We start from the raw sequence: 26,579 nt of genomic DNA on the forward strand, positions 1-26,579 counted from the left end.
GCATAGAATTTATAAGAGGACCCATTAGTCATGCCTCGACTATACCCAAGCTCGCTATATCATTGTGGCCACATGCTATTGCACCAAATAGGCAAAAGCCAAAGCAACAATGAAAGTTGATGCAAGATCAACGGCTAATTTTCTTTATGAAAATATCATCATCAGATTTGGTTGTCCATTGGAGAATATCAGTGACTGAGGCATGCACTTTCTAAATGAGGTAATGGCCATAATGGCCTTCATATTGGTGGATGAATTCATGGTAATTCATAGGAAGTCATCACCTTATTATCAATAAGCGAATGGACAAGCTAAAAGTACCACCAACAAGGTCATGTGCTCAATCCTCACAAAGATAGTTGAAGCCTTGTGCACAGATTGGGAGCAAAAGCTTTTAGCTACTCTTTGGGCTTATCGTACAGCTTATAAAGCTTCAACTGGCACAACATCTTTCTGCCTTGTTTATGGCCTAGATGCTATCACCCCTATATTGATCTATTTATCCCTACATTACGGGCAACAAAAGAAGCTAATCTTGATAGACATGATCTATCTAAACGATTGGTAGAGTTGGAAAAGTTGGATGAGGCAAGGCTATATGCATTGTGGCAGGAATGTGGAGAAAGAAGTGTCGATCGAAGCAATGGTTTGATGCTAATGTGAAGAAATGTAAGTTTCATGTGGGTGATCTAGTATTGATGTATAACATTAAAAAAGAAACTAAAACTTTGTGGACTAGGACCTTATAAAGTGGCTGAATTCTCCAAGAGCGGTGCAATGTGCTTAGAAACTTTGGAAGGTGTCCAAATGGAGACTTTCATTAATGGCAGCAAGCTACACCATTACTATGGGCCTTTAACTCAAGAACAACTCATGGGAAAACATGAGGCCCAAGAGAAGGTTAAGCAACAGAAGGAGCTTCCAAGGAAATCCCAAAGAAAGACAAAAAAATGCTCGACGTTACACACAAATATGGCTAAACTTGTGGTAATTGAGGAAGAAGAGAAATGGGAAGTCAAGCCCGCATGATTGTGGTGCATATGCCAAAGGGTAACAACTTTGTATGCAAACTAGGTCTTCGAGATTGTGGTGCAAGCCACTAATGTCTTAACAAGACTTGTACTTCTCTTGGGAGGCCCCCATTGTCTTCAAGAAGCATGCAACTAGTGGTGGTAACCAAATGGTGATTTGTCTGGGTGCGTACAAAATGGTTTTTAACATAGCTAATCACCCAATAGAATACAGAAATTCTTTGTAATGTCTCCTGATGCTTTATCAGAAGAACTCTTGTTGTGAACAAATTAGATGGGCCACTATAAATGTACGGTGGCCCCCATTGTCTTCAAGAAGCATGCAACTAGTGGTGGTAACCAAATGGTGATTTGTCTCGGTGCGTACAAAATGGTTTTTAACATAGCTAATCACCCAATAAAATACAGAAATTCTTTGTAATGTCTGCTTTATCAGAAGAACTCTTGTTGTGAACAAATTAGATGGGCCACTATAAATGTACGGTGGACTGGGATTCTAGAACCGCTTCATTGAAAGTTTCCGGCCACGAGTAAATATTCTCCTATCGGAGGACGAAATTATAAACTTGCCTAATGAAGAAAATCTTTTCGTGGTGTACTTGAATACATTACTTGCACCCACTGAGTGTGAAAAAACTTCCAACCTGCTATCACTGAAGGCTCCTAAGAATGTCAAGGTAAACGAGGATCACCTACATGCATCAATAACGAGTTTACACCATCACAATGGATTGGTTCTACATGCATCAACAACGAGTATACAACATCACAAATGGACATGGGCGTTGGTGGCCATGAGTGAAGATGAGCCATGTCTACAATAAGCTAAGAGCATGTAGAAGCACTTAAGAGTCACCAAAGTCCTACATGCATTAACAACAAGTTTACACCATCACAAATGGGCATGTACGTTTGTGGACATGAGTGAAGACGAGCCGTGCCTACAATATGCTAAGAACATGTAGAAGCACTTGAAAGTCACCAAATGATTGTTCATACATGCATCGACAATGGGTTTACACCATCACAATGGATGTGTGCATTAGTGTAGCCATGAGTGAAGATGAACCATCTACAACAAGCTAAGAGCATGCAAAAGCACAAAGGATGTACAGACAAAATGGGCGTCACCTAAAAGATCTTTGTCCACCCTCAAGAACATGTTATCCGCCTAAGTAGAAATTGATAACTCCTTCCAATCATTGTAATTCTCACATTATTGCACTTAACAATGTACTCACTCTTCATTCCAAAATCAACTATAGTCTGTAATTAGTTTGATTTGTTACAAAATCAAACACTTCAATGTCTCTAAAGTTTTCCTTGAGCCTCAAAATCATTGTAATTAGTTTGATTTGTTACAAAATCAAACACTTCAATGTCTCTAAAGTTTTCCTTGAGCCTCAAAATCACTGATGTCCTTTCCAACACTTGGATAAGCAACGCATGGATCCCTGCACATGTCTACACCTTCATGGCGATTTAACTCCAATATTTTACTTGGATTTTCAAACAAATTCCTAACTCCCACACGTATGCTTGAATATATGCTCACCTTGTAAAATTGCATGATCGAATTTTCCAAGTCCATGGACCAAAGTCCATCAAAGTTTTATTGGCTGTTCATCGTAGATGGTAAATTGCAACACCAAATCAACACCGCATGTCAAAGAAACATTCCAATCAACACATATTTGTAACCTTCAACTCACACATATCAAGATTCTTGTACGTTGTCTCCACTAGAAATGAAGTGTGTTCAAAAATCATAATACATAGTTGCATCTCTTCTCCAAGAAAGCAAGTGTGCACCTCTCTCCATTAAAGAAATTAAGTGAGCCACATCTTGACCTAGCAACTCATAAAAACCAAGAATAAACTCTCGACCAAACCATGTCCTACCGCTCAATAGACTCCGAGCAATGAACTTTCACATTGGTCTTCTTGACCCAAAGGTCTGTCCATGATTAATCCAGTGTGAACGCACTACTTCAGACCCCTCTTGAAGCAAAAACATGTTAAACTATTACTGCATTCTGAGCAATTCAACATCTACAGCTGGCAAAAGAAGTGAACAATACCTGTACCTAGTATATGGTTTTTAACAAGCTAGATTTTAACTGTGTAAAAACATAACCGAATAGTAGTTTTTGGCTTAGATTAGGGGCACAAACTTTTTCACTAAAAAAGATCAAAAGCAAGGGCCAGTTTTCTTTCTTTAAAGAAAAAGCAAGGGGCCAGCTGCATGCTGTGGCCACCACTCCAAAATAAACCGTGCCTGCATATGTAAAGAAAACTCAAGCTCCTGAAGCCTCAAAATTGCAATAGCAAAGGAACACATGTACTATGCAGCCAAGAGAAAACCAGTCCGATAAGTCCAAGAGTTACACAGGTTCTGCAAATTTGATTGTTACGAGTATACTTAGCAATGAGGTGAGCATCCTGTGTACTCACAGATAATGGTGTAAAATATTTGCAAAAACATGTAAGTAGGCCAATTTATATTACCCTCGCACACAAGTAATATTAGTAGGCCAAGCTATATTACCCTTGCACACAAGTGATATTAGTAGGGCAAACAAGATGTCAAAATGAACATCGATTATGGCTTCTGTAAACAGATATCCTATCTTTATGCTACAACTGCCACACGTGAAGACAGCTGCAAATACATCATGTTGTGGCTACACTAACAACAAAAACTTTAAGCAGGAGGAGGTGAAATAACACATCAAAGAGAAGTTGATCAGCATGGTTTGTCATATACATCTTTCTGCTGTCCTTGATAGGAATGTGTATGGAAGAAGGAAACTAAAATATGAAATGCATTTGCACATACATTGTTGGTCGTTGATTAGAGAACCATCTGTTCAAGTAATAATAATTACAAAGAAAAGGAATTCTCCAAACCAAGAAAACCCAAGCTCCCGAAGCCTCAAAATTGCAATAGCTAGTCTCAAGTATAGCAAAGGAACGCATGTACTATGAAGCCAAGAGAAAACCAGTCCGGTAAAGTGCAAGAGTTACACAAGTCAAGATGCTCCAACTGAAGGTAACCCACCAAGCCATAAACAAAGTTGTGACTCTCAAGAACAGCAAACTTGAGGAAGTTTCTGCCAGCTTTGAAGCGGGGACATCTCCCCATACCCTTGACATTCCTAGCAAGAGGGTTACTAGCATACCTGGCACAAAGAACTGGACTGCAGCTCGGCACAGAAAGTAGCTATTCAAAAGAAGCTTGGCTCGAGTTAGCTCCAAATTCATCACCTTGCTGCGATGCAGACCTTCGTACCAGACAATGATAGCTTCATTGAGATATGTTTGAACATTCACACGGAAAAGACATAGCTGGAGCAACCCTGCCACCAAAAGACACCAAAATTGAGCCTTGGTGAAGAGCTCTCTAGATACACCAAAATCTTGGGCCCAACCATCCGATGGTGCCGGAAGTAGCAATTTCCCCCAAAATCTAGCTCCTGCCACCTTGCCTTCAGTATCAAAAGCCCCTCCATGAACAGGAATTACTAACTGTTGTGAGGCTTTAGAAGTAATGAACAGCTCACCCATGGGCTTAATCCAAAAAACCGATGAAAAAAGAGGGAGAATGACATTCAAATGCAGTAAAAACCTTGCAATTGCACCCCACTTCACAACTGGTATGTTCCACTGAAGTTGATCTGTCCCTACCCAAAATGATCGCACACTCCGATGGGCGGGAGTCATCAAAATGCCACTCAGCAAACCTGCAACTGATGCAATCACTATCTTTGCAAGCATTGGAGAAATGAGGCTGAATCCAATTTGCTGCTTCAAATCTGATTCGTGAGAAGAGGAAGGCACTCTATCAGCATGTGAAAAGAGGTCCTCGAACCCAAATTCCACGAGACAAGCAGGGGCAAAAACCAGTACATAAAGGGCTAGAACAACTCCAATAAAGCCCACAACAAAGCTCAAGGTCAATTCAGATATTCTCGATGTACTACTTTGCCAGCCTACCCGAGCCAATAGATGCACAATCTTGTATACAGCAAACAAGCCCATCAAGAAGGGAATGATATCATAATTCCTCGTTTGCTCATCAAACACCGAGTGTGAACTGGAAACATATGAGATACACTCATGTGCTAACAGATTTACAACTCCAACCACCGTGTAGACAACAACTTCATCATACTCTGGATAGTATAGACGCCTCACCAGATGTGAGTGAGACAAACTAAGTCGCAAAATTTGGGAATTGCCTTCCTCCCAGGTGAATCTGTCCTTGTTTCTCTCCTTCCTCTTTCTCTCTCTCTTCTTCAAAATGAAATATGGCTCTTCATCAGCCTTGATACCATGCCCTTCGACTTCCTTGCCATCTCCACTCCTTTTGAGGTGCCCATCAACCTTCCCTGTTCCTTCCACCTTGCGCCCATCCTTATCTTCCAGCAAAGACAGGCCTTCACTTGCATTCACACCATCAACAGATCTTCGTACCTCCTTCCCTTTCGTGCTTCTGGACCCACTTCCACTTTGCATTTTCTGCTGCTCCTGGCCAGTTGAGCTCTCTGGATGGAGATAAGAGTGTAGACCTTGCAAAAACCATGCTGATAGACGAAGGGATGTGGTAAAGAAACCAGCGATAAAGGACAGCAACGCATACACTACCAAGCTGAAATAGGGAACCATAAAAGCAGTCCTGAGTGTGTTCCTTGTGGGTATGTCAGCTGCACAGTATGCGGAACAGCTCCTCAAGGTGAAAACAGATTCTGAGATGTAAACCCAATTCAGAGAAGAAACCCGAAAATCTCATGGCCAGTCCATGGACTGATTAAGCACCTAAGTGCTTCTATTCCTTGCATGAAGAAAAATGTGATCTTCTACCATCTGCAAAAAACAAATTTAATGTATCACTTTGTTAGCATGATCCAAAACAAGGAAAAATGTTAGGCCATTAAAAGACATGCCTAGGCTGGTCGGCCTGGGATGGCCCATCCAAATCCCCACCCATCCAATGGTTGGGCACTCGTCTGCAAAGAGCCTCAGTAAGCAAACCCTTACCAATGTTCCTATGCTGATGCCCACACCGGGGTTTCAAAAGGATTTTCCTACTATGACCAATGCAAACTGATGCTTAAGCTTGAAAATGAGACGGGCTTATGTTCCAAGAGGGGAACTTGGTAAAATCATACAACCGCTACGCATAGTAAGAAACATGGTGGATGTGAATAACCCCTGACAGCAGGCCAAAAAAACTAAGAGCCGAGGACAGCAGATATGGCCATCTGCATTCGCTAAATCCATGCATTGCTCGTACGGCCGAACGGGCAAACCTTGCAGCCATGAGAGCTTATACGGCCAATCAACATGGAAAATTTGCATACGGACTTCAGTGGCGTGAAAGGGGACATTCCATGGTGTATGGCCATTTCTGGTCGTGTTTCGCATGGCCAGCACAGATGCAAAACCCTATACAATTCAACAGTTCAAATCTAACCCTTAAATCTGCACGTCGCATACAGTTTTAACCCTAACCCTAGAACAGAAGGAGAAAGCAGGACAGGCAACTCATCTGAAACACGATGCCGCAAGCGAAGCCTTCCAACAGCCCTCCCAAGCAGCAAGACCTGGAGGTTTTACATTAGCGTACTCAAATGATGCAACATCGGCCAGGCGTCGTCCCGCCCAAAAAGTAGGTTTTACATTTGCGTCTTTCAATTGGCTTGAAAATGGTTTACAAACGCTACATTTTGATAGACATCCAAAACCAAAACCAAAACCAAAACCAAATAAATGTTTCTGGGGGAACACACACACACACACACTCTATCACCCCTTTGTGGAGTGTTTGTGGAGTTAGGAGGGGCCACCTTAACCACCCTGCTATTGTGCCCACCTGCTATTAGATGCCATAGTGGAAAGTGACTCTTGTTGGTCTTTAAGTATATACTCTGAGACACAATAGGGTGGCCCCACTAGAGTTGCCAAGTCTCGTCAAGTTTGTGTCTAACTACACATTTTTTAAGGGCATTAATAGTATTTCTATGTCCTTTTCATTGAGTTAGCCACCTTGTAAGAACTTGGCATCTTCAAAAAACTAAAGATGACACAGCAAAGTAGGAGTCCTACAAGAAGAGAAGTGCACAAGAGTGTGAATGCACTAAAGCAAACACACTGTCTCCACTTCAAAAGCCACCTTAAGCTACTTGGATGGCTAATTGCTTTGAGGGGCTCAAAATGATTTATGATTCCTTGTTGCCCTTACATGTGAATAGAGCTCACCATCCAACTCTTCATCACATATTTTAAAGCTAGCTAACTTTCTCGGCGCAGAAAGGTCCTCATGTGAAACCTACCCTTACTCTAGAGGCACATCTAATGCTAATGCAATATTCTAAAAAACAATCATGGTTGGTAAAGATCTTGAGCATGAATTGAATTTTAGCACATCTCATAGAGTCTATGTTTAGCATCATTTGGCGTAGAGACTATGTTTCACACCATTTGGCAAACAATTTCTATTTTCCACTTCATAAAGACACACATGAATGCTACACTTGCAAGACTTTGATGTGGCATTGTTCTGTTTATCTAACCCTCTATGGCCTACGGCTTACCCTAGCAAATGAGTGAAAAAAACCTTTCATGAAAGAGATGGGAGTCACTACTAGTAAGTATCATTTACATAGGTGCATTCATGTGAATGAAATGCAAGTATGGGTCAACATCACCTTTAAAAGTGCACTAATGTCACAATTCTAACACCATTAGTACTTTCTAGCAGCTTGTTTTTTTTATGCTACTCTAGACCACTAGAAGATAGATGATAATTGACAAAATTTTTAAATTTTTACTCTTTTAAAATAGGAGAAGAGTCCTATGGTAGTGGTTTAAAAGTGGTTTAAGAACTCCGTGGCATTAATTATTTTCAAAAAAGGGGATGATTTTATTCCATGTACAAGTAATGGGAAAAATAAACTTTTAATATGATTTTTTAAATGGGATCTTTTTGTACAAGAATATTTTATATCAAAGATTAAAAAATAGGAAAAAAATTGAAATGAAAATATTCAAAATGGTGTTTTTTAATTTTCAAAATGAAGTTTGTCTATTGAAGTATATTCCTTATTAGAGGTAACTATATTTACAATTTTATGTATAGTTCAATATTCAAAATGGTCTTGTTTAGTTTTCAAATGGCGTTTGTCTATTGAAGTATGTTCCTTAGAGGTAGCTACATTTACAAGTTTATGTATAGTTCAATATTTTTAACTAAGTTATAAACATATAGAGACTAAGTGTAGTGTGAGTGGGTCAATACTTAGACAAGCTAGGTGGGCACCATCGCCAACAGAAACTAAGTTAATATATTCTTAAAGGCAGCTACATTTAGAAGTTTATGTATAGTTCAATATTCTTAACTAAGTTATAAACATCTAGACTGGGTGTAGTTTGAGTGGACCAACACTTAGGCAAGCTAGGTGGGCATCATTGCTAACAATAACTAAGTTTGCCTCCCCTAGAATTTTTCCCTCCTTGGTGTAGATAACTCTAGCCCAAACATAAACGAACTTTGAGGCTTAAGTTACTTGATTACATGCATGAGGATGTCTAACTAAATGGGAAACAATTCATTTCAAAGGGTCTTTTAATGTTTCACGTGTCCCCATCATGTGTCCACTTTAATTTGAAGTAGTGTGGGGAAGGGCATGTGGTAAGACTCTATGCATTGAGTGGGAGCCACCCTTTGCCACTAGCTCTCAAGTGGTGAATGAGTAATAGGGGCTAACAACTCATCTTTCTAGGTAGTTAGGGTGGGTCACAATAAAGAATAAAGTCCACTGCTAGGCAAGAAAAGCTAGAACGTCGAAATAGAAGGGTCTTGAACACAATATAAAAGCTCTAAAAATGAACAAATTTTCATTGCCAATTCTTTCACAAATAAAAGCCCGAAAATATTAATTATAGCTAATTCTTTCACAAATGCAAGCCCATATATACTATTTATAGCTCAAATTAAAGAGCATTAGATCCACAATTTTCTTGTTGATTATCGCAATCATCCCCTAGAATCTCTAAATCAGTCCATGTGACTAACTGATATGGGAATTTAGAGACTACTATTTTGGATAGTATGGGAATTTCAATTAAGCCATTTCATATAATCTAGGAGTTTAGAGATTGTTATTCTAGAATTTTGAGAATTTCGAGTCCTATCCAAATCCTAAATCGCCTAATCCAAGAGCATCCTTAAGTGTAGGACTTAATTCTCTTTAGTCTAAGACTCAAGTCCTAGTCTTGAGCCTGCATAATCGCTCTTTTGAGAAGTAGGATCAACGATCAGTAGTGATAATTTTGAGCCATATCCAAACCTTGAACTATGCGCTTAAAGAGCATCCTTAATCATGAATAGTGACATATGAAATTATGAATTATCTTCTGAATCATGAATCATGGATCGTGGGTCATGTCGCTTGGATCGTGGATCATGGATCATTTGAAACCATCAATTTTCCGAATCATGAATTAAGGATTGTGGATCCTTGCATGGATTAGATCATGGACATCTAAAATTGTGAATTGTTGATTCATGAATCATAAATTATGGATTGTTGTGCCTTGTAGATTGTGAATCATGGATCGTGGATCATGGATTGTGAATCATGGATCATGGATCGTGAATCATGGATTATGAATGTATGAATTGTGGACTGTGAATCATCCAAACTTGAATTGCCTATGCCAGCATTTATTCAACATCCTAAATCATCAATAGTGAGAACAACTAAATTTGTGAATCATATAATTCAAAAATCGTGGATCATGCTGCATCATGGATCATTGTCATAAATTGTGGTGTGCTTGATCTAGAAATTTCCTTTGCATAATCATGATTTGAGAAGTAGGATCAATGCTTAATTATGATAATTCTGAGTCGTATCCAAATCCTAAATCACCCAATCCAAGAGCATCCTAAATCATGAATAGTGAATTGGACATTTGAAATCATGAACAATGTGAATCATAAATAATGAACATTGAATCAGACATTTGAAATCATGAATTGGACATCTGAAATCGTCTTGAAATCGTGAATGGTGTGAATTTGAAATTGTGGATCATGCTGTGTGGATCGTGGAAATGATTCATGCATGAATCATGGATCATGGATCATGAATCACCCAAACCTGAATTCTTTGTGTCATTATTTAGCTCACATCCTAAATCATGAACACCTAATACATGATTTGTAGATCATGGATCATGTCATTTGGTTTGTGAATTATAGATTGTGGTTCTTGTATATGAATCTTGACCTACTCTACTACAATTTATTAAGTGTATGATCCTAATTATTGTGTCATCGTGTCAATAAGACAATTCATTTCTCTTTGAGATGGTCACTCGATTTTTATGTCGCTCATTTATTACTGCCTAGTGTTTTGATTGCCTCAGCTTTGAGGCTTCACTTAGGTCCTACTAGGCCTTCTACACAAGTCTAGGACTTAAGTCCTAGACTTATCCCTTGCACACACTTCTAGGACTATTGTCGAGCCTTGCACTTAAGTGTAGGACCAATTCTCTTTAGTCTAAGACTCAAGTCCTAGACTTGAGCCTACCACACAAGTCTAGGACCTAAGTCCTAGACTTGCACTACCTATGTAGTCTAGGACTCAAACCGAGACTTTGCCTTTGCATAATAGTCTAAGACTCAAGTTGTAGAATTGAGCCTACCACACAAGTCTAAGACCTGAGTCCTAGACTTGTACTACCTCTTCAATCTAGGACTCAATTCCTAGACCTTGCTCTATAGATTTCTAGACTTATTGAGCATTGCACATAAGTCCAAGACTTAAGTCCTTGTGTGACGGACCTTGGACACACAAGTCTAGGAGACTTAGCCTTGGCAGCAGACAGTTCTAGGAGTATTGTAGTGTAGGACTCAAGCCCTAGACTTGGACCTGACATACACTTCCAAGAATCTTGTTGAGCCTTGCACTCAAGTGTAGGACTCAAGTCCTAGACTTGAGTCCTACACTTACACTTAAGTCCTAAACTTGGGCCTTACACTCTGGTCCTAGTGGGCCTTGCAAATAAGTCTAGAACTCGTGTCCTAGACTTATTGAGCTTTACACCCCAATGTTGAGCCCTCGCCTTGTACACAAGTTCTAGACTTAGTGAGCCTTACACTCAACTTTTGAGCCCTGAACATACAAGTCCAGTATTCAATTCCTAGAAGGATTGTTGCCGAACCTTGCACTTAAGTGTAGGACTCAATTCTCTCTGGTTTAATACTCAATTCTCTATAGTATAAGACTTAAGTCTCACTCGATTCCTAGACTTGAGCCTACCAAAACTAGACTTTGTCCTTGGATAATAGTCTAAGACTCAAGTTCTACACTTGAGACTACCACATAAGTTTAGGACTTGAGCCATTGGACTCGCACTACCTCTTCAATCTCGTAATCAAGTCCTAGACCTTGCTCTTGTACACAAATCTAGGATTTAATTTTAGGATTCCTTGTCTTGGGTAGTCTAGGATTCAAGTCCTAGACCTGGCCTTGCACACATTTCTAAATTTTAGGATTCCTTGTCTTGGGTAGTCTAGGATTCAAGTCCTAGACCTGGCCTTGCACACATTTCTAAATTTATTTAGCAATGCACATAAGTCTAGGACTTAAGTCCTTGTGTTGGGCCTTGGATGACTTAAATCCTAAACTTGGCCCTTGCACACATTAATATATGACTATTTATCTATGATGTGTCAAGATTAACGACTAGGACTTGTTGACTCCTAGAACTTGGCCTTCCACACAACTCTAAGACTCAAGTCCTAGACTTCTATAAGGGGCAAGGTATCAGATTTGAATCATGAGGCTTTGGATAGCTAGGATATGAGGCCTAGACTCTAGCCTAGCACACAAATCTAGGATTTAATTTTTTGAGTCTTTTTCTTGGGTAGTCGGACTCAAGCCCTAGACTTGGCCTTGTGCACTTTTTTAGACTTATGAAGCATTGCACACAAGTGAAACTAAGGTGCTTGTGTTGGGCCTTGGACATGTCTAGGACTCAAGTTATAGACTTAGCCCTTGCACAAATTTCTAGGACTCTTGTTTGCTGAGCCTTGCTCTCAAGTATAGGACTTAAGTCTATGTAGTCTAAGACTCAAATTCTAGACTTGAGCCTACACACCTAGTTTTTGACCTAGCACAATAGTCCAAGACTCAAGCTATATACTTTCTCCTACTACCACACAAGTCTAGGACTCATGTCCTAGACTTTTCCCTACCTAGCACAATAGCCTAGGACTCAAGTCTTGGACCTTGCACTTGCACACGTCTAGGACTCTAGTCTTAGACTATGGCCTTTCATATAAGACTCCATCCAACTTCGGAACTTTGACTACTATTTGAAAGATATTACTCTAGGTGAATTAGATAAGTATAATGACTTTGGCCTTGACTTAATATTGTGAGTTTGTATCTTTCGTAATAGGTATTAATCTATATATGAAGATTAGACAAGTTTTTGTATATTTTGAATTTTTAGTATTGACTCTTCTTCAAGCATGATATCGCTACATTGTGTTTTTTTGTTTGCAAACCATAATGTCTAAGAGATAAGCTACTTCAAAGGCTAGTGGTTCCTCCAAAACCCAAAGGAGGGAGAAATTTGAAGATGGCACTATTGAATAGGTTAATATGCCATGGTATATGGATGTATATAATTTCCAAGGCAATGCCAAAGGGGGCTTACAAGCTAAATGATCCATCATTTTCATGTCAAGAAATGTCTCTAAAGGTGTATCAACTAAAGATCCCAAAGAACCTTGCGTGTGATCACTGTCAATAGAAATACTTTTGACTTATAAGCCACATGATCCTATATTTTCATGTGAGGGATAGTTATAAATATCTATGAAGGTGTATCAACGAAAGATCCCAAAGAAACTTGTGTGATGATCATTATCAATAGAAATACTCATTATAAACTCTTTCCCAATGCGTTTCAAGCAAACGGATGTTTACACACAAACCAAAAAAGAGTCATTCATTCAGAATTAGAATTATTATAAACTCATTATAAACTCTTTCCCAATGCGTTTCAAGCAAACGGATGTTTACACACAAACCAAAAAAGAGTCATTCAGAATTAGATTGAAGTCCATTATCAAGATCATGAATATGTGTGTGATTTGTTCACAAATGGAGAAGCAGCCATTCAATCACTTGATCTTAATCATTGGAGATTGGTGTCATCATTTGAGGATGAGAAAAGAGATGCTAGATAAGTCCTTTGCACCACAAAAATGAAGACATTTGTCAATGGGAAAATTTACCCATTTTAAACCAAGAACAACCACTAGAAGACATTCAAGAAATCGATCCTTTATAAGTAGGGGAGAATGTACCATTGAAAGAAAAATTTCCCTAGATTGATGATACAAGTCATTAATGAAAATCCTTAAATACTTTATAAGTATTTTCCAATAGTTTAAACTTGTAGTATACTTAAAGTTAGACTTGCATATTTGATTTATCATTTCTCATTAAGTGTCATTTTTTAAGGTGGTTGATACTATGGTCTTCGACTTAATTTCCAAGGCAATGCCAAAGGGGACTTACAAGCTAAATGATCCATCATTTTCATGTCAAGAAATGTCTCTAAAGGTGTATCAACTAAAGATCCCAAAGAACCTTGCGTGTGATCACTGTCAATAGAAATACTTAAATACTTTATAATTATTTTCCAATAGTTTAAACTTGTAGTATACTTAAAGTTAGACTTGCATATTTGATTTATCATTGCTCATTAAGTGTCATTTTTTAAGGTGGTTGATAACTATGGTCTTAGACTTATACTAAGTTTCATGTTTTCTTATTAAGTGTAATATCTATTGGACATCATGTTGAGATGGTTTTTGATTGATATTTATAGAAAGTATTGAGTACCGTGCAAAGTTAGTTTAGGACTTAAGTCTTAGACTAGTATCTATTTCCATACAAGAGTGCATAATATATCACTTGAGTCTAGGATTGGACTTGAGTAGGACTCGAGTCTATGATATGACTTAGTACATAGACGTTGTCCTTAGTCTAGGACCCAAGTCCTACACCATAATGTAAGGCTAAATCATAGCCTTTACCCTTAGTCTAGGAGTATGTCATACTAGGACGCAAAGTTGGGCCTAAGTCCTAGACCACAGTGCAAGGTCATAGTCTAGGACCTAAGTCCTAGACCATAGTGCAAGGCTATAGTCTAGGACCTGAGTCCTAGATTATCCGAAGCCTACAACTCAAGTCCTCATGGGAGTATCATATTTGATTAAGAGAATAAGAACGTGGTATGTGGCAAAGAATATAAACAACATAAATGATAAGTATGCACTTCTTGTAACACCTTATAAGTTTTATTCCTAAAACGAGAGCTATGAGATGTAACACAACCACATTTTTAATGACTTGAACACAAATAACTGAGGTCCGTTTTGTCAATCAATCAGTTATGTTTAATTCTTTTATCCTCCAAGTATCCCTGACATTTGACGGACCTCTCCAAAGCTAGCCATAATATTGGACTTGAATGGGTTCTCAATGGGTTGTTGCTACTTTAATTCTATATTAAAGAAATTAAACAACATGCGGTGTGGTTAACCAATGGCCTATATTAAGACTAGGTTGTTGCTACTTTAAAATAATTCTATGCGGTGTGCTTAACCGATGGCCTATATTAAGACCAAGCTATATTCAGTTTTTGAGAGCTTTGCAATAAGAATTCCATGTTGGAATATGTTCCACTGTAATGCTGCACAATTTTATAAACATTATTGAGGCATTGCAATAGTTTTGTGGTGAAGAATTTCCATTCATCATGGTATGGGGATTCCATTCTTCATGGTACGGGGATAAGAAATGTGCTTCAAAGCAGATTTAGAGACGTTATATTGACTTGACAAGCCAGGAGTTGAGGCTATGTTTAAGCCTCTTATGAGAGCATGGGTTCAACATATAGAAAAGTGTCTGGTTAGTAGGACTATACTTCTTGATGATCATCCATACAAAGGCCATTGCATATATCCAATAAGCTTTAGTGGTCAAGAAAATGACAAAAATTTAATGGATGATATTTTACCATATCTTCTACATCTTGAAAGAGTGGAAGATATTGGTCAATTTGTGGGATTCAACAATATTATGGTCAAGAACCCCTATAATAGGGTATCCACAAGTTAACTATTTTTGGACAGGTATGGTCAAGAACCTCTATAGTATGGGCATCCACAATTTAACTATTTTCGGACTATCATTCTTATGTGGGAAAGATTTAATTTATATTTTCTAAACAATGGAAAATAATTTAGTTCAAGTTCATATTCTTATAGTGTACCAAGATTCTCTCCCAAAAGACATGCAATAGGGCCACCAGTTCCATTGACTTTAGAGCATAAGTCAATATATTGAGATGGATCCTATAGCTTGCTCACACATTAAAGGATAAAGAAGTAAAGATTTATGTAATTGAGTTGGGATGTAGAGAGAGATCCTTAACTACAACATCAACAACAAGAACATTTATCAAACAACTCCACTAACACTATTTATGACATAAAGCTTATAATTGGAAGTATGAAATTATGTGCAAATGATCTTAGAGAATGCAAATACTTGATTCTTGAGGATCCTCATGTCACATGAGAAGCATTGTTGGTGATGTATACTAAGGAAACATTATAGGATATATTAATAGTTGTAAGATATGACTAATATATGCTATGTATTTTCTCCTTGGTTATAATATAAAAGTTAAAATGTTGATCGTGATGACATGGTTATATTCTTGTTGAAATAATAAGAAATATACAAGTGGAAGAGGAACTATTTGCTAAGTATGAGTTTTTTAATAAGATATTTATTAATTTCTGAAACATGACATTGTTTATCTTTTGTTTTTTTTCTCACTGCTACTAGAAAGTCTATCTAAGTAATTATTTTTTGATCAGAACTCTCATATCTTAAGTAGAAAGGTGTTTCTCAACACCATATGGAAGAGATGTATTCTACACTAAAGAATCAATAAAAAATGTAAAATTGATGTATGTGGTCTATTGTCCATGTTAAATCTTAGTGTAATAAAGATAAATCTATAGGTGTTTTTCAACACCACTCATCTTAGAGGTTTTATCATATTTGAAGTAGTTCTCATTTGACTTCACGATATATTTTTTGTGTGTCTTCTAATATCTCTTTGTAGTATGATTTTGTTATTAATTTAAAGGTTTATTATCACTAAAAGATCTTGCAAGCAGGATGCTTATGTAGATGTTATTATCATTTTCAGAAAAATTGGGAAATTTTAATTTTTCCTAATATAGTGTTTGGACTTATGTTGGCTTATGTTATATCTTAATTATCCCTACTTTACTCTTTTTGGACTTTTTGAGCTTAAGTTATCCCTACTTTGCCCTTTTTTTTGTGATTATCTACAATTTGCGTTCCTTGATTCTATTACAACTTTATCCAAATTATATTTACTAAATTGTCCTAATTTTATAATTGGTTTGCCCAAATATTACTAGTCTATGCTATCGATTGTTGCTCTAAATGTAATGGAATTGCTTCTGATTGGACCTATTTTTTTTTCCTTAATTGGTTGACTAGTCTGCCTACTCGGTCTAGCTAATGTCTTGAAGACCATTTTCATAGCCTAAAACATCATGCATATCACCATATTAAAATTTGGAGATATATAATTCATAACTAGCATGATAGACAAAGGCAAATTCACTGTCATATTTCAAGTTAGGGAACCCTCATAAAAATTGTAAGTTACAAGCTTAAAGCCAAATCCAATCCAATGCTTTTTAGTGTGGCATTACCTTGGCTCTAGCTAGTATGGCAAGTTTATCGAGTTCTTTTAGCACATTGTGTGACCTATAAAGTTGTATTGGATCACCGCACACCTTTAAAGTACAACACTCAATTTGATATTAAATTGTTCTTGTTGTAATTTTAAGGCTTTCTAGGCATTCTAATTGAATTTATAGCCCTTTGTACCCCTTCTTGCTTATGTGTATCTTTTTTGTACATAATTTCTATATGTACTAGTGTGATGTTAGAATTAGAGTTTGTGAAAACCATCTCCACCACCTTGCTAATGGTAATGTCCTTACAAAGATCCTTGAGAAGGTCTAAAGAGTTTATCTCCATCTCTAATGTGTAAGAATCCCTTAGGGGTCACTTTGCCTAGGTTGTTTAGTTCTACGTTTATTGGTAGAATATCTCGAGCTTGCTTAGATTGCCAAATTCATGATTTACTTTACTTGATTTGGGTCCTTGTTTATGATAAGATCTATATTAGAGAATTTATATTTTGGTAAAAAAAGAATGTGTTTCCTCTTTGTTAACGATTTTATTCCACTTGCATAATGTTGAGCTTTAATGTTTGAATGATGTCGCAAGAACTCTAGATGCACATTCTACCAAATTTGATCCTTGTATCCTTCTTTAAAAAATGCTTAAAAAGATCTCTCTCTCTCTCACACACACACACACACACAACACACATATATATTGCATGCGCAGAAGCACACACGCACACACACACATATGCACACGTGTACATGCATGTGCACACACACACACACACACACACGCAACACATAACATATAACATACACACAAAAAGTTCTTGAAAAGATCTCTCTCACACACACATACACACACGTGCACACAACAACACATAACACAACACCACACAACACACAAAACACAACACATAACACACACACTTACACATTTAATAGCTAGAGCTTGTGTTATGTGTGTGCCATAAGTTTAATATGACAATGCCCCAATCACACACTTTTTCCACAACCTGTGTGTGTGTGTGTGTGTGTGTGTGTGTGTGAGAGAGAGAGAGAGAGAGAGAGAGAGAGAGAGAGAGAGAGAGAGAGAGAGAGAGAGAGAGAGAGAGAATTTTATGCTCATGAACATCGATGTCCTCTTGAGACACCATTGGGAGCAACATTATTGGAATTCTCTGTCCATGGTAAAAAATAGCTCTCACATCATCCTATGAGGGCTCCTTTTTCATGTAGATTTGTATTGCCCTCTCCTTGAAGGAGGCTTGGTATCCTAGCAAGGAAAGAGTAAGGCAAATCCATCAACATTATTAGACAAAAAACTATGACACTCCCTTGAATCTAAAGTCATTATGTACACAAAATTAAACCCATTTGCACCTAAGGACTTTGATGCCATTATCCTGAGAACCTTGACTCATTCTCTCATCTACATTCTATATGTTGGGCGAGATAGTTGTGTAAAAGTGTATATTGTAACCAAGTTGCACAATGTTTTTACCACATTAGGATGAAATTTGACATTACTTTGGTGGTACTTATTCGGGCCCTTGACAACCTTTAATGTGAATTGTGGGTGCCTTGGCTAAATGTACCTCCATAATAGTTGAAAGGCATTTGCCTTGTTAGAGCTCATTGACACCATAATATGTTTTTTTTCCTTTCATGCCAAAACACCATTGCAATAATGTTTCTTCCTCCTCCTTTTTTGTGATCACAATGGCTAGCCCCTTGTGTTGTTTGGTGGTCCTTCTTTCCATCCATGCAAGTAGTCCACTCACACTCATCCCATGCTTAATAAATCATTTCTTGTGTTATTTGGTGGTCCTTCTTTACATCCATGCAAGTAGTGCACTCATCCCATGCTTAACAAATCATTTCTCATGCTTTTAATCACCTTCTCAATGGTGTCTTTTGTCTACAACTTATCAACTATTTTTTAGGTAGATTTGGTTGAATCATGGGTGGTTGTAACAAGAGGAGCATCAATATGGCTTTGATTCTTTGAATACTTAGGGGTATTTGTGCACCTTTTAGAAGGTGTGAAATTCCCCATTTTCCCTCTTTGTGCCATTTGCATGCTCGTCGGAGTATATTTTCACAAAGTGTTTTGAAGTGTTGATTAACATTGTTGATTTGAGTTTGTTGGTGGTTTCATGAGTGCAAAATAGTATTTAAAAATATAATGTAATTTGTAGGTTGAAAACATACTTCATGAAAACTATTTAAGCAATAAAATCTTTACTATAATGTTATTTGTAGGTTGAAAACATACTTCATGAAAACTATTTAAGCAAAAAAATCCTTACCATAATGTAATTTATAGGTTGAAAACATACTTCATGAAAACTATTCAAGTAAAAAAATCTTTACCATGTTTTATCGAGTGTGGTTGTACCCTACCTCTATTCTTTGCGGATATATTTGTGCATGACATTCCTTGCATGTAAAGCAACACTTGATTATGCCTTGTTTAATTTTTTTTTTCTTTACTTTAGACAGCAAGACATGTAGTATGGCAATATTAAAACAGCACAATATTGATACTTCAACATTGTTGTTGTAATAGCTTCTTGTACTCCACTACCAGGAGTCCCTTTCTTTTGGATGGTTTATTGCCTTTTGTTTTCTATGGTACTCTTATATAAAGTGTAGTTTTTAGAGAGTACAACTCGATAAATTATTTAATGCACGTGTATAGGTTTAGAGATTACAACTTGATAAATTGCTTAATGCACTTGTATAATTTTTAGAGAGTACAACTCGATAGTAATATGGAGTCTCAATTGATGCTTCCTCATATATTGAGGTTTCAAGGATTCCTCCTTAGGTGTGCACTAAATGCATAAAAAATAAGATTGGACATGAATGCACTGACACCTATAAGTTCCCCTTGGGGGGGGAGTGCATTCATGTTATACCTATAATTTCTACTTCCTCCTTAGGTGATATGCAAAGAAAAGAAGGCTTTACATGAATACATCCACACTTATAAGTTCTATTTCCCCTTTCATCTACTAGCCATGCAAAGCAAAATATATCTTTAGCTACATGCATTTCCTATACTCACATAATGTACTATGCAAGCATGTGGGTATAGGTTGTTTCTCATGATTGTGAAAATTTCGGGCATTCAATCAAGAGCTATCGTAGGGAAGGTGTGGAGGCCACCTACTTGCACATGACATGCCCTACCCTATTCATGCCTCATCTCCTTGTCTTGTTAATCCAATAGCGAGATAAAGTATCAACAAAACATATTGTTATAGCTTAGGAAATTACCCTTAGTCTTATTATTTAGAGAAGACTTTTCACATGCTCAATCTCATCCAAGTTGTCACCCCCAACAATAAGATCATCTACGTATATGGTGATGATCACAATACCCTTATCACTCTTGTACACATACAAAGAGTGATCTACATATGCCATATGATTACTAATAATAGTGACAAGATACTCAGCAATCTTGTCATGCCATGCTCGTGGAGCTTGCTTAAGCCCATACAAAGCCTTACGAAGCTTACGTACATACTTTGGGTGACCTGTATCCTCAAAACTTGGTGGTGGTTGATCCATATACACCTCTTCTTTTGCAAGTCACCATGCAAGAACACATCCATCTGATGTAAAAACCAGCCTTTAGCAGCCACCACAATCACGACTCTCACAGTTTCCATCTTTGAAATTGGGAAAAGTGTCTTCTCATAATCAATCCCATGTGTGTGCACATATCCTTTGGCTACCAATCTAGCCTTTTATCTGCTTATGCTACCATCACTGTTATGTTTCACCTTGTACACCCACTTACAGCCAATAGCTTTGGTGCCATTGCCCAATATGGTTTGGAACACTTCTAGATGTTTGAAGAGATGAAGAAGGCTTTCTTGAAAAGATTTAGGGGAAAGACAAGACCATAACAGAGGTACTAGAAAAGTTGTAGAGGATGACACAGAAAAAGAGGCCAATAGAAGACTATGCAAGTGAATTCAGAGCAATGTTGATACACCTGGACCAGCCCAACTGTCCTGCTCTAGCCACACTGAACCAGCAGTTTGTGTGAGAGGGATGAGGGAAAAGCTCTAGATGGCAGTAGTCTCATATGACTTGGAAGCCCTAGCCTTCGAACAAGTGGTGGTAGGAGCCGCTAGAGCTGAAGGAGTCCCAAAGCAAACAAACAAAGGCTCTAAGAAGAAGAAGAAGGACAAGAGGAAGAAAAAAACAAAAAGAAACCTCAAAATCTGATTCCAACAAAGATACCTCGGAGTTAGAATCCAGTCAAGAGTCACATGTCGAAGAGCGAAAGCCCCAGAAAAAGAAAGGCAAGAAGCAGGCAAAGAAAGTTTAGGAAGAACTAAGGGCCAGAACTAAGGGCCGCCGCCCTAGCCAAGATTGCCAGAGGACACACATGATCTAGACTTAGACAAGATGTCTGGTGCATGAGTTGCAACAATCAAGGGCACACAAAAGAGGAGTGCCAGTTAAGAGGCACACAACAAATGTGCACCATCTATGGAAGGGATAATCACTACTCTGCAGAGATGTGTTACTATAACATGCGAAAGAGGAACCCAAGGGTAGTGGAAAGGTAGCAGTAGAGCAAGCCTCTGCTTTAACCAAGTCACCATAGGACCTCAAATCAATAGACCATATGGAAGAGGAGGTGAAAGATTTGGTCCAAGGGGAGCTTGATTCTATTGCAATGGTCTAGGGCAGCACAGACAAAATGGTTGTCCCATATTTCAGTGCCATCAGTAGGAATAGCAAGAGAGGCAAGGCCACAAAGGGATGCAAACGTAGTAGGAAATGATGTAGTTATTAATATGGTAAAAGTGGACCATGAGGCAAGGAAAGAATAAGAGGAGCCATCAAAAGTTAAGGCTATGACAAGATCTCAAGGACTTGTCAAAATGTAGACAGGAAGAAATGCCGAGTGGAAATTGGAAAAGAAACTAGAATAGTGGGTAGGGCAGTAAAAGGTCTAGGAATAGATCACAAAATTAGTGCAAAAAGCACACAAGGAATGGTGAGGATGATGCAGGAAAGCCCGCCCCTAGGAGTATCTTTCTTATGGAAATTTTAGACAGGAAAAAGTTGATCAAGGAAAAGGAAGAGATTAGTGCAGGAAAGAAGCCAATGCCAAACCACCAATTGGGGCCCAGTACAACCCAGAGTAGTAGAAGCATCCGATGAAAAGAAGAAAAGGAAATCTGAAGGGAATCTAGACAAGAATACTGCGAGGAAGTCAAGGACATGAAAGAGAAGAAGATGAAAAAGAAAGAAGGATGTATAGAAGTTAAGGCATGCCAGTTGATGAGATGAGGAGAAAAGCAATTAGAAATATGACTCGTGGGAGGATCTCAGCAAGATGAAATTGAACATCAAATTAGATCAAATGCTGAATCTGGTTCCCAATTATAGACAAAAGCTACTTCAAGCCATAGTACCAAATGAGAATGTGGTACAGGTGCCATTGCAGGATCTCGAACACCCTGCAGGAGCTGAATGTAGAAATGTGGAGATAGTTTAAGACTGTGATACACATGTTCCAGAAGTAACCATTAGGATCAGAGGTGAGACAGTGACAAAAGTCATTCTAGCTGGAGGGTTAGGGGTAAATATAATATCAGATATCCTCGCTAAAAATTTAGGGATTACTGCAGCCTGCTCCATTCCAGATTCGCATGGCTGACTAGAGAAGGGTCCAACATGTCGGGATAATCAGAGGAGAACATATAAAGGTATCGGGATGTAGCTTCTTTGTTGTGTTCATTATTCTCAAGATGACCGAGATAGCAGGTGCATATTCCATGCTCCTAGTAGGAAGGTCGTGGCTCAGGAGTGGAAGAATAAAGAATAACTGGGAGACAGACAAGATCACGATCAGAAGAGGCAAAAAGAACATCTGCATCTCAGTTGTTGTAGGAAAGGACAGGCTAAACCGGGCAAGCCTACCAATGCATGCAGAAGGCCTAAACTACCTAGAAGGGGTATAAGATATGAAGAAGAGCAGATCTTGAAGGAGAATCTAGATCTCCTTGTTTGAAGTAGACATAGAGAGGATTGTGCAGAGGTATGCTCCAAAGGTCCTGGTAGCTCATCCTGAAGTGATAGTGAATGAGGAAAAAGCACTTGTAAAAAGGAAGAGGACACTTAGGATAATGTGGAAGAGCTACAGGCAGAATAGGAAAAAGGCCATGGTGGCTCAAAAATAGGAGGAAGCCGAGCTCAAGAAAAGGAATATCAGAGTTCAAGAAGACGAGCTCAAGGAGGTGAACCTAGGGGATGATTAGCAGCCCAAGATAGTCAGGATTAGTGCTTAGCTGAATCAGGAGTTCAGAGGGAGACTCCTGGAATTGCTTAATTCCTACAAGGATGTTTTTTCTTGGACTATTCTAACATGAAGGGGATTGATCCCAGTTTCTACCAGCATAAAATTAACCTGAAAGAAGATGCAACCCCAATCAAGCGGCAGAGCAAATACAAGATGAACCCAATCTATGCCAAATAGGTGAAGGAAGTGATTGACAAATTATTAAAGGTAGGATTCATCTATCTTGTGGATCTAGTGGAATGGCTATCACCGATAGTCATTATTCCAAATAGGAATGGGAAGCTTAGGGTGTGTATTGACTACCACAAGCTGAATGCTTCCACTATATCTGACTCGTTCCCATTGTCTTTCATTGATTCCTTACTGGATGGAGTAGCGTGGCATGAAACATATTCTTTTCTGGATGGATTTAGTGGGTACAATCAAGTGTGAATGGCCCAGGAAGATAAAGAAAAGACTGCTTTTGTGACAGAATGGGGGGCATTTGCCTCCACTGTGATGACATTCGGGCTGAAAAATGCTCATGCTACATTCTAGAGGATGGTTTAGGAAATATTCTATGAATATCTGACCACCTTCATGAGGGTGTTTGTTGATGACTTTAGCATTTTTGGGAAGAAAGAAGAACACATTACACACCTCACAATGTGCCTGAAAAAATGCAAGAGGGCTAGATTGAGCCTAAATCCAGCCAAGTGTGCCTTCGCTACTGTGTAACCACTGGATCTCTCTCTTGGGACATATAGTATTTGCAAAAGGGCTTGCGTTGGATCTGGCCAAGGTCCCAGTGATTGTGAGGCTGTAACCCCCCAAGAATGCCAAAGAGATTGCAAAATTCTTGGGGATAATCAAGTGGCATAGTAGATTCATGAGGTTCCTAGCTAATGTGGCAGTGCCCTTATACAGCCTAATGGGGTGAAGGATGCAAAATATGTTTGGTCCGGATCATTTCAAGAGGCATTCTAGAATCTCAAGAAGATACCATCAGAGCTCCCATCCTCTAGCTGCCCAACTATGACATGGTGTTCCATGTGTTTGTGACGCCTTTGATGTAGTCATTGGTAGTGCTTGGATGCAGGAAACATAGGAGGGATGGTATAGACGAGTGTACTATGTAAGCAGGAGATGTAAGCAGGAGGCTGTCTAGATGACTATAAAAGAACTACTCCACCATAGAGAAGGAGTCACTGGGAATGATCTACTCCATTAAGAATTTCAGGCACTACTTACTGGGTAAGGTGTTTGAATTTCATGTAGAGCACAAAGCTCTCATAAACTTAATAAACAAACCAGAACTAGCTAGAAAGTTGGCTAGATGGATGGTCTTGTTGTAAGAATTTGAGTTCAAAATAAGGCACACCCTTAGGAACAAGCATGCAGTTGGCAGACTTTCTGTCAAGACTAGAAATAGGAGAAGAACCAGAAGTGGTGGAAGACGATTTCCTAGATGTGCATCTTTTCCTCATAGAAGGAGAAAGATCCAGCTGGTACAATTCTTGTTTGACTAGTCCTTTTCGGAGTACATGTTTAGAGAATAGAGAAAGAAGCTGACTCTTCGGAGAGCAAGTCATTCATGATAGTGGTTGGGTAGCTCTACAAGATGGGCATTAATCAAATTCTGAGAAGATGTGTCCTCGAACATGAACAACAAGATGTTCTGGCAGCAACACATCAAGGAATAAGCAGATGACATTTTTCCAGAGAGGTCACCAGTAGGAAAGTGTTCTAGGCAAGACTGTGGTGGTGTCCAACTGCATTAAAAGATACACACAAGTTTGCAAGGGAGTGCGACATGTGTCAGAGGCTAGGGCAACCAAACGATGCAGACACAATGCCTCATAACCCAATCCTACCTCTTGAGCCATTCTAGAAGCGGGGTCTGGACTTTATCAGGCCATTTAAACTAGCTGCTCAAAGGATATGAAATAAATACATTTTGGTGCCCACAGATTATTGTACAAAGTGGGTGGAGGCCAAGGCCATGAGAGACTGCAAGGCATCATCAGTGGTGGCAAAGTTTCTTTATGAAACTATAATGACAAGATTTGGATGCCCAATAAAGATAGTCAATGCCCAATAAAGATAGTCAATGCCCAATAAAGATAGTCAATGACCAATAAAGATAGTCAATGCCCAATAAAGATAGTCAATGCCCAATAAAGATAGTCAATGACCAAGGGAGCCACTTCATCAATGACGTAATCAGGAAGTTGACAGAACAACACATGGTAATACACAAAAAGTCGATAGTCTATTACCCACAAGCCACTGGCTAAGCAGAGTCCACCAACAAGATCCTTACACATGGAATTCCTTACACAGAGTCCACCAACAAGATGCTTCAAGTTTAGCATGGTGTATGGACTTGAAGCAACAGTGCCCATGGAATTCCTTACACAGAGTCTCAGGATTGCAGTGTGATAGAAAGGCTCTCTCTAGAAGAATCAGAGGTGCGTAGGATAGAACAACTCCTCAAGCTGGATGAAAGGAGACTACACAACGCATGGACAATAGAAATAGTGAAAAAGAGAAGGAAATTGCAAGTGGATGGTATACAATGAGCATGGCGGTAGGAATACTTGACAATCCCATAATTTAGTCACCAATACATGTGTGCTCTGCCCGCACAGAGAGTGGATCCATTATCTATGCCACTGAAACAAAGATGGACACCACTGGAATTCCATGATGCAAAGTAGCAGGATTCACATATCCGATCTTCAAGGAAGGAGTGTCTTGCTGTTCTCATCAAGAATGGGACCCCACCCCTGGAAAATTGAAAATGAGATAGGTGGGCCCGTTAAGGATTGTCAAGAAAACTGGGAATTGGAACTTTTGAATTAACAAGTCTAGACGGGGAAAGACTCAAAAAGTTGGTAAATAGCTACAAGCTGAAGCCTTATCATGGAAGGATGCCATAAGAAAAAGTGTGTCTAGAAGGAAACCAAAATCCTGATCTGGAGATATCTCGGGAACCGAAATCCAAGTCCAACCAAGAGCAAGAAACAGGATAGGATTTCGGAGAACTTAAAAATGGAAAAGAAGAAAACCCAAAAATAGATATCTCATATATAAATATGATAATTGTATGTACAGATACCCGAGGAGCTAGGTGGCAGCAGCATGGTGCAAACAAAAAAAACAAAGTTTCCCCATGAAAAAGGGTGCATGGATGTGAAGGGAAACTTGTCACATCGCCATCACATTCTCAGCCAGGCCATTAATAACCTTGTAAATAGTGTAGAAGGGAATGATGGTCACATAATGAGGGAGATATGGGGCAATCATGAAAATATGAAGTAATTATGGCCGCCCCCTTGGGAAGGGTGCACCTCATGGCAACAACTGAATGCCTCTTCATCGAGAACGCCTC

At 38.7% G+C, this 26,579-nt stretch overlaps 1 protein-coding gene across 1 annotated transcript; it reads right to left on the minus strand.

Annotated features, from left to right (window-relative positions):
* Positions 1-3,750: 3,750 nt before the first annotated feature.
* Positions 3,751-6,813, minus strand: LOC147629626 (transmembrane protein 161AB protein). Its single transcript, XM_086811123.1, has one exon. It carries the CDS (start codon positions 5,697-5,699, stop codon positions 4,014-4,016), a length of 1,686 nt encoding a protein of 561 aa, XP_086667249.1. The 5' UTR covers positions 5,700-6,813; the 3' UTR covers positions 3,751-4,013.
* Positions 6,814-26,579: the final 19,766 nt, after the last annotated feature.

This window comes from Cibotium barometz, chromosome 17 (assembly GCF_041138505.1).
Source record: "Cibotium barometz isolate CiBa-2024 chromosome 17, ASM4113850v1, whole genome shotgun sequence".
Taxonomy (NCBI): Eukaryota; Viridiplantae; Streptophyta; class Polypodiopsida; order Cyatheales; family Cibotiaceae; genus Cibotium; species Cibotium barometz.

Excerpts from the sequence above, each read along its gene's own strand:
- LOC147629626 (XM_086811123.1), bottom strand. The coding sequence starts at position 5,699 with ATGGTTCCCTATTTCAGCTTGGTAGTGTATGCGTTGCTGTCCTTTATC.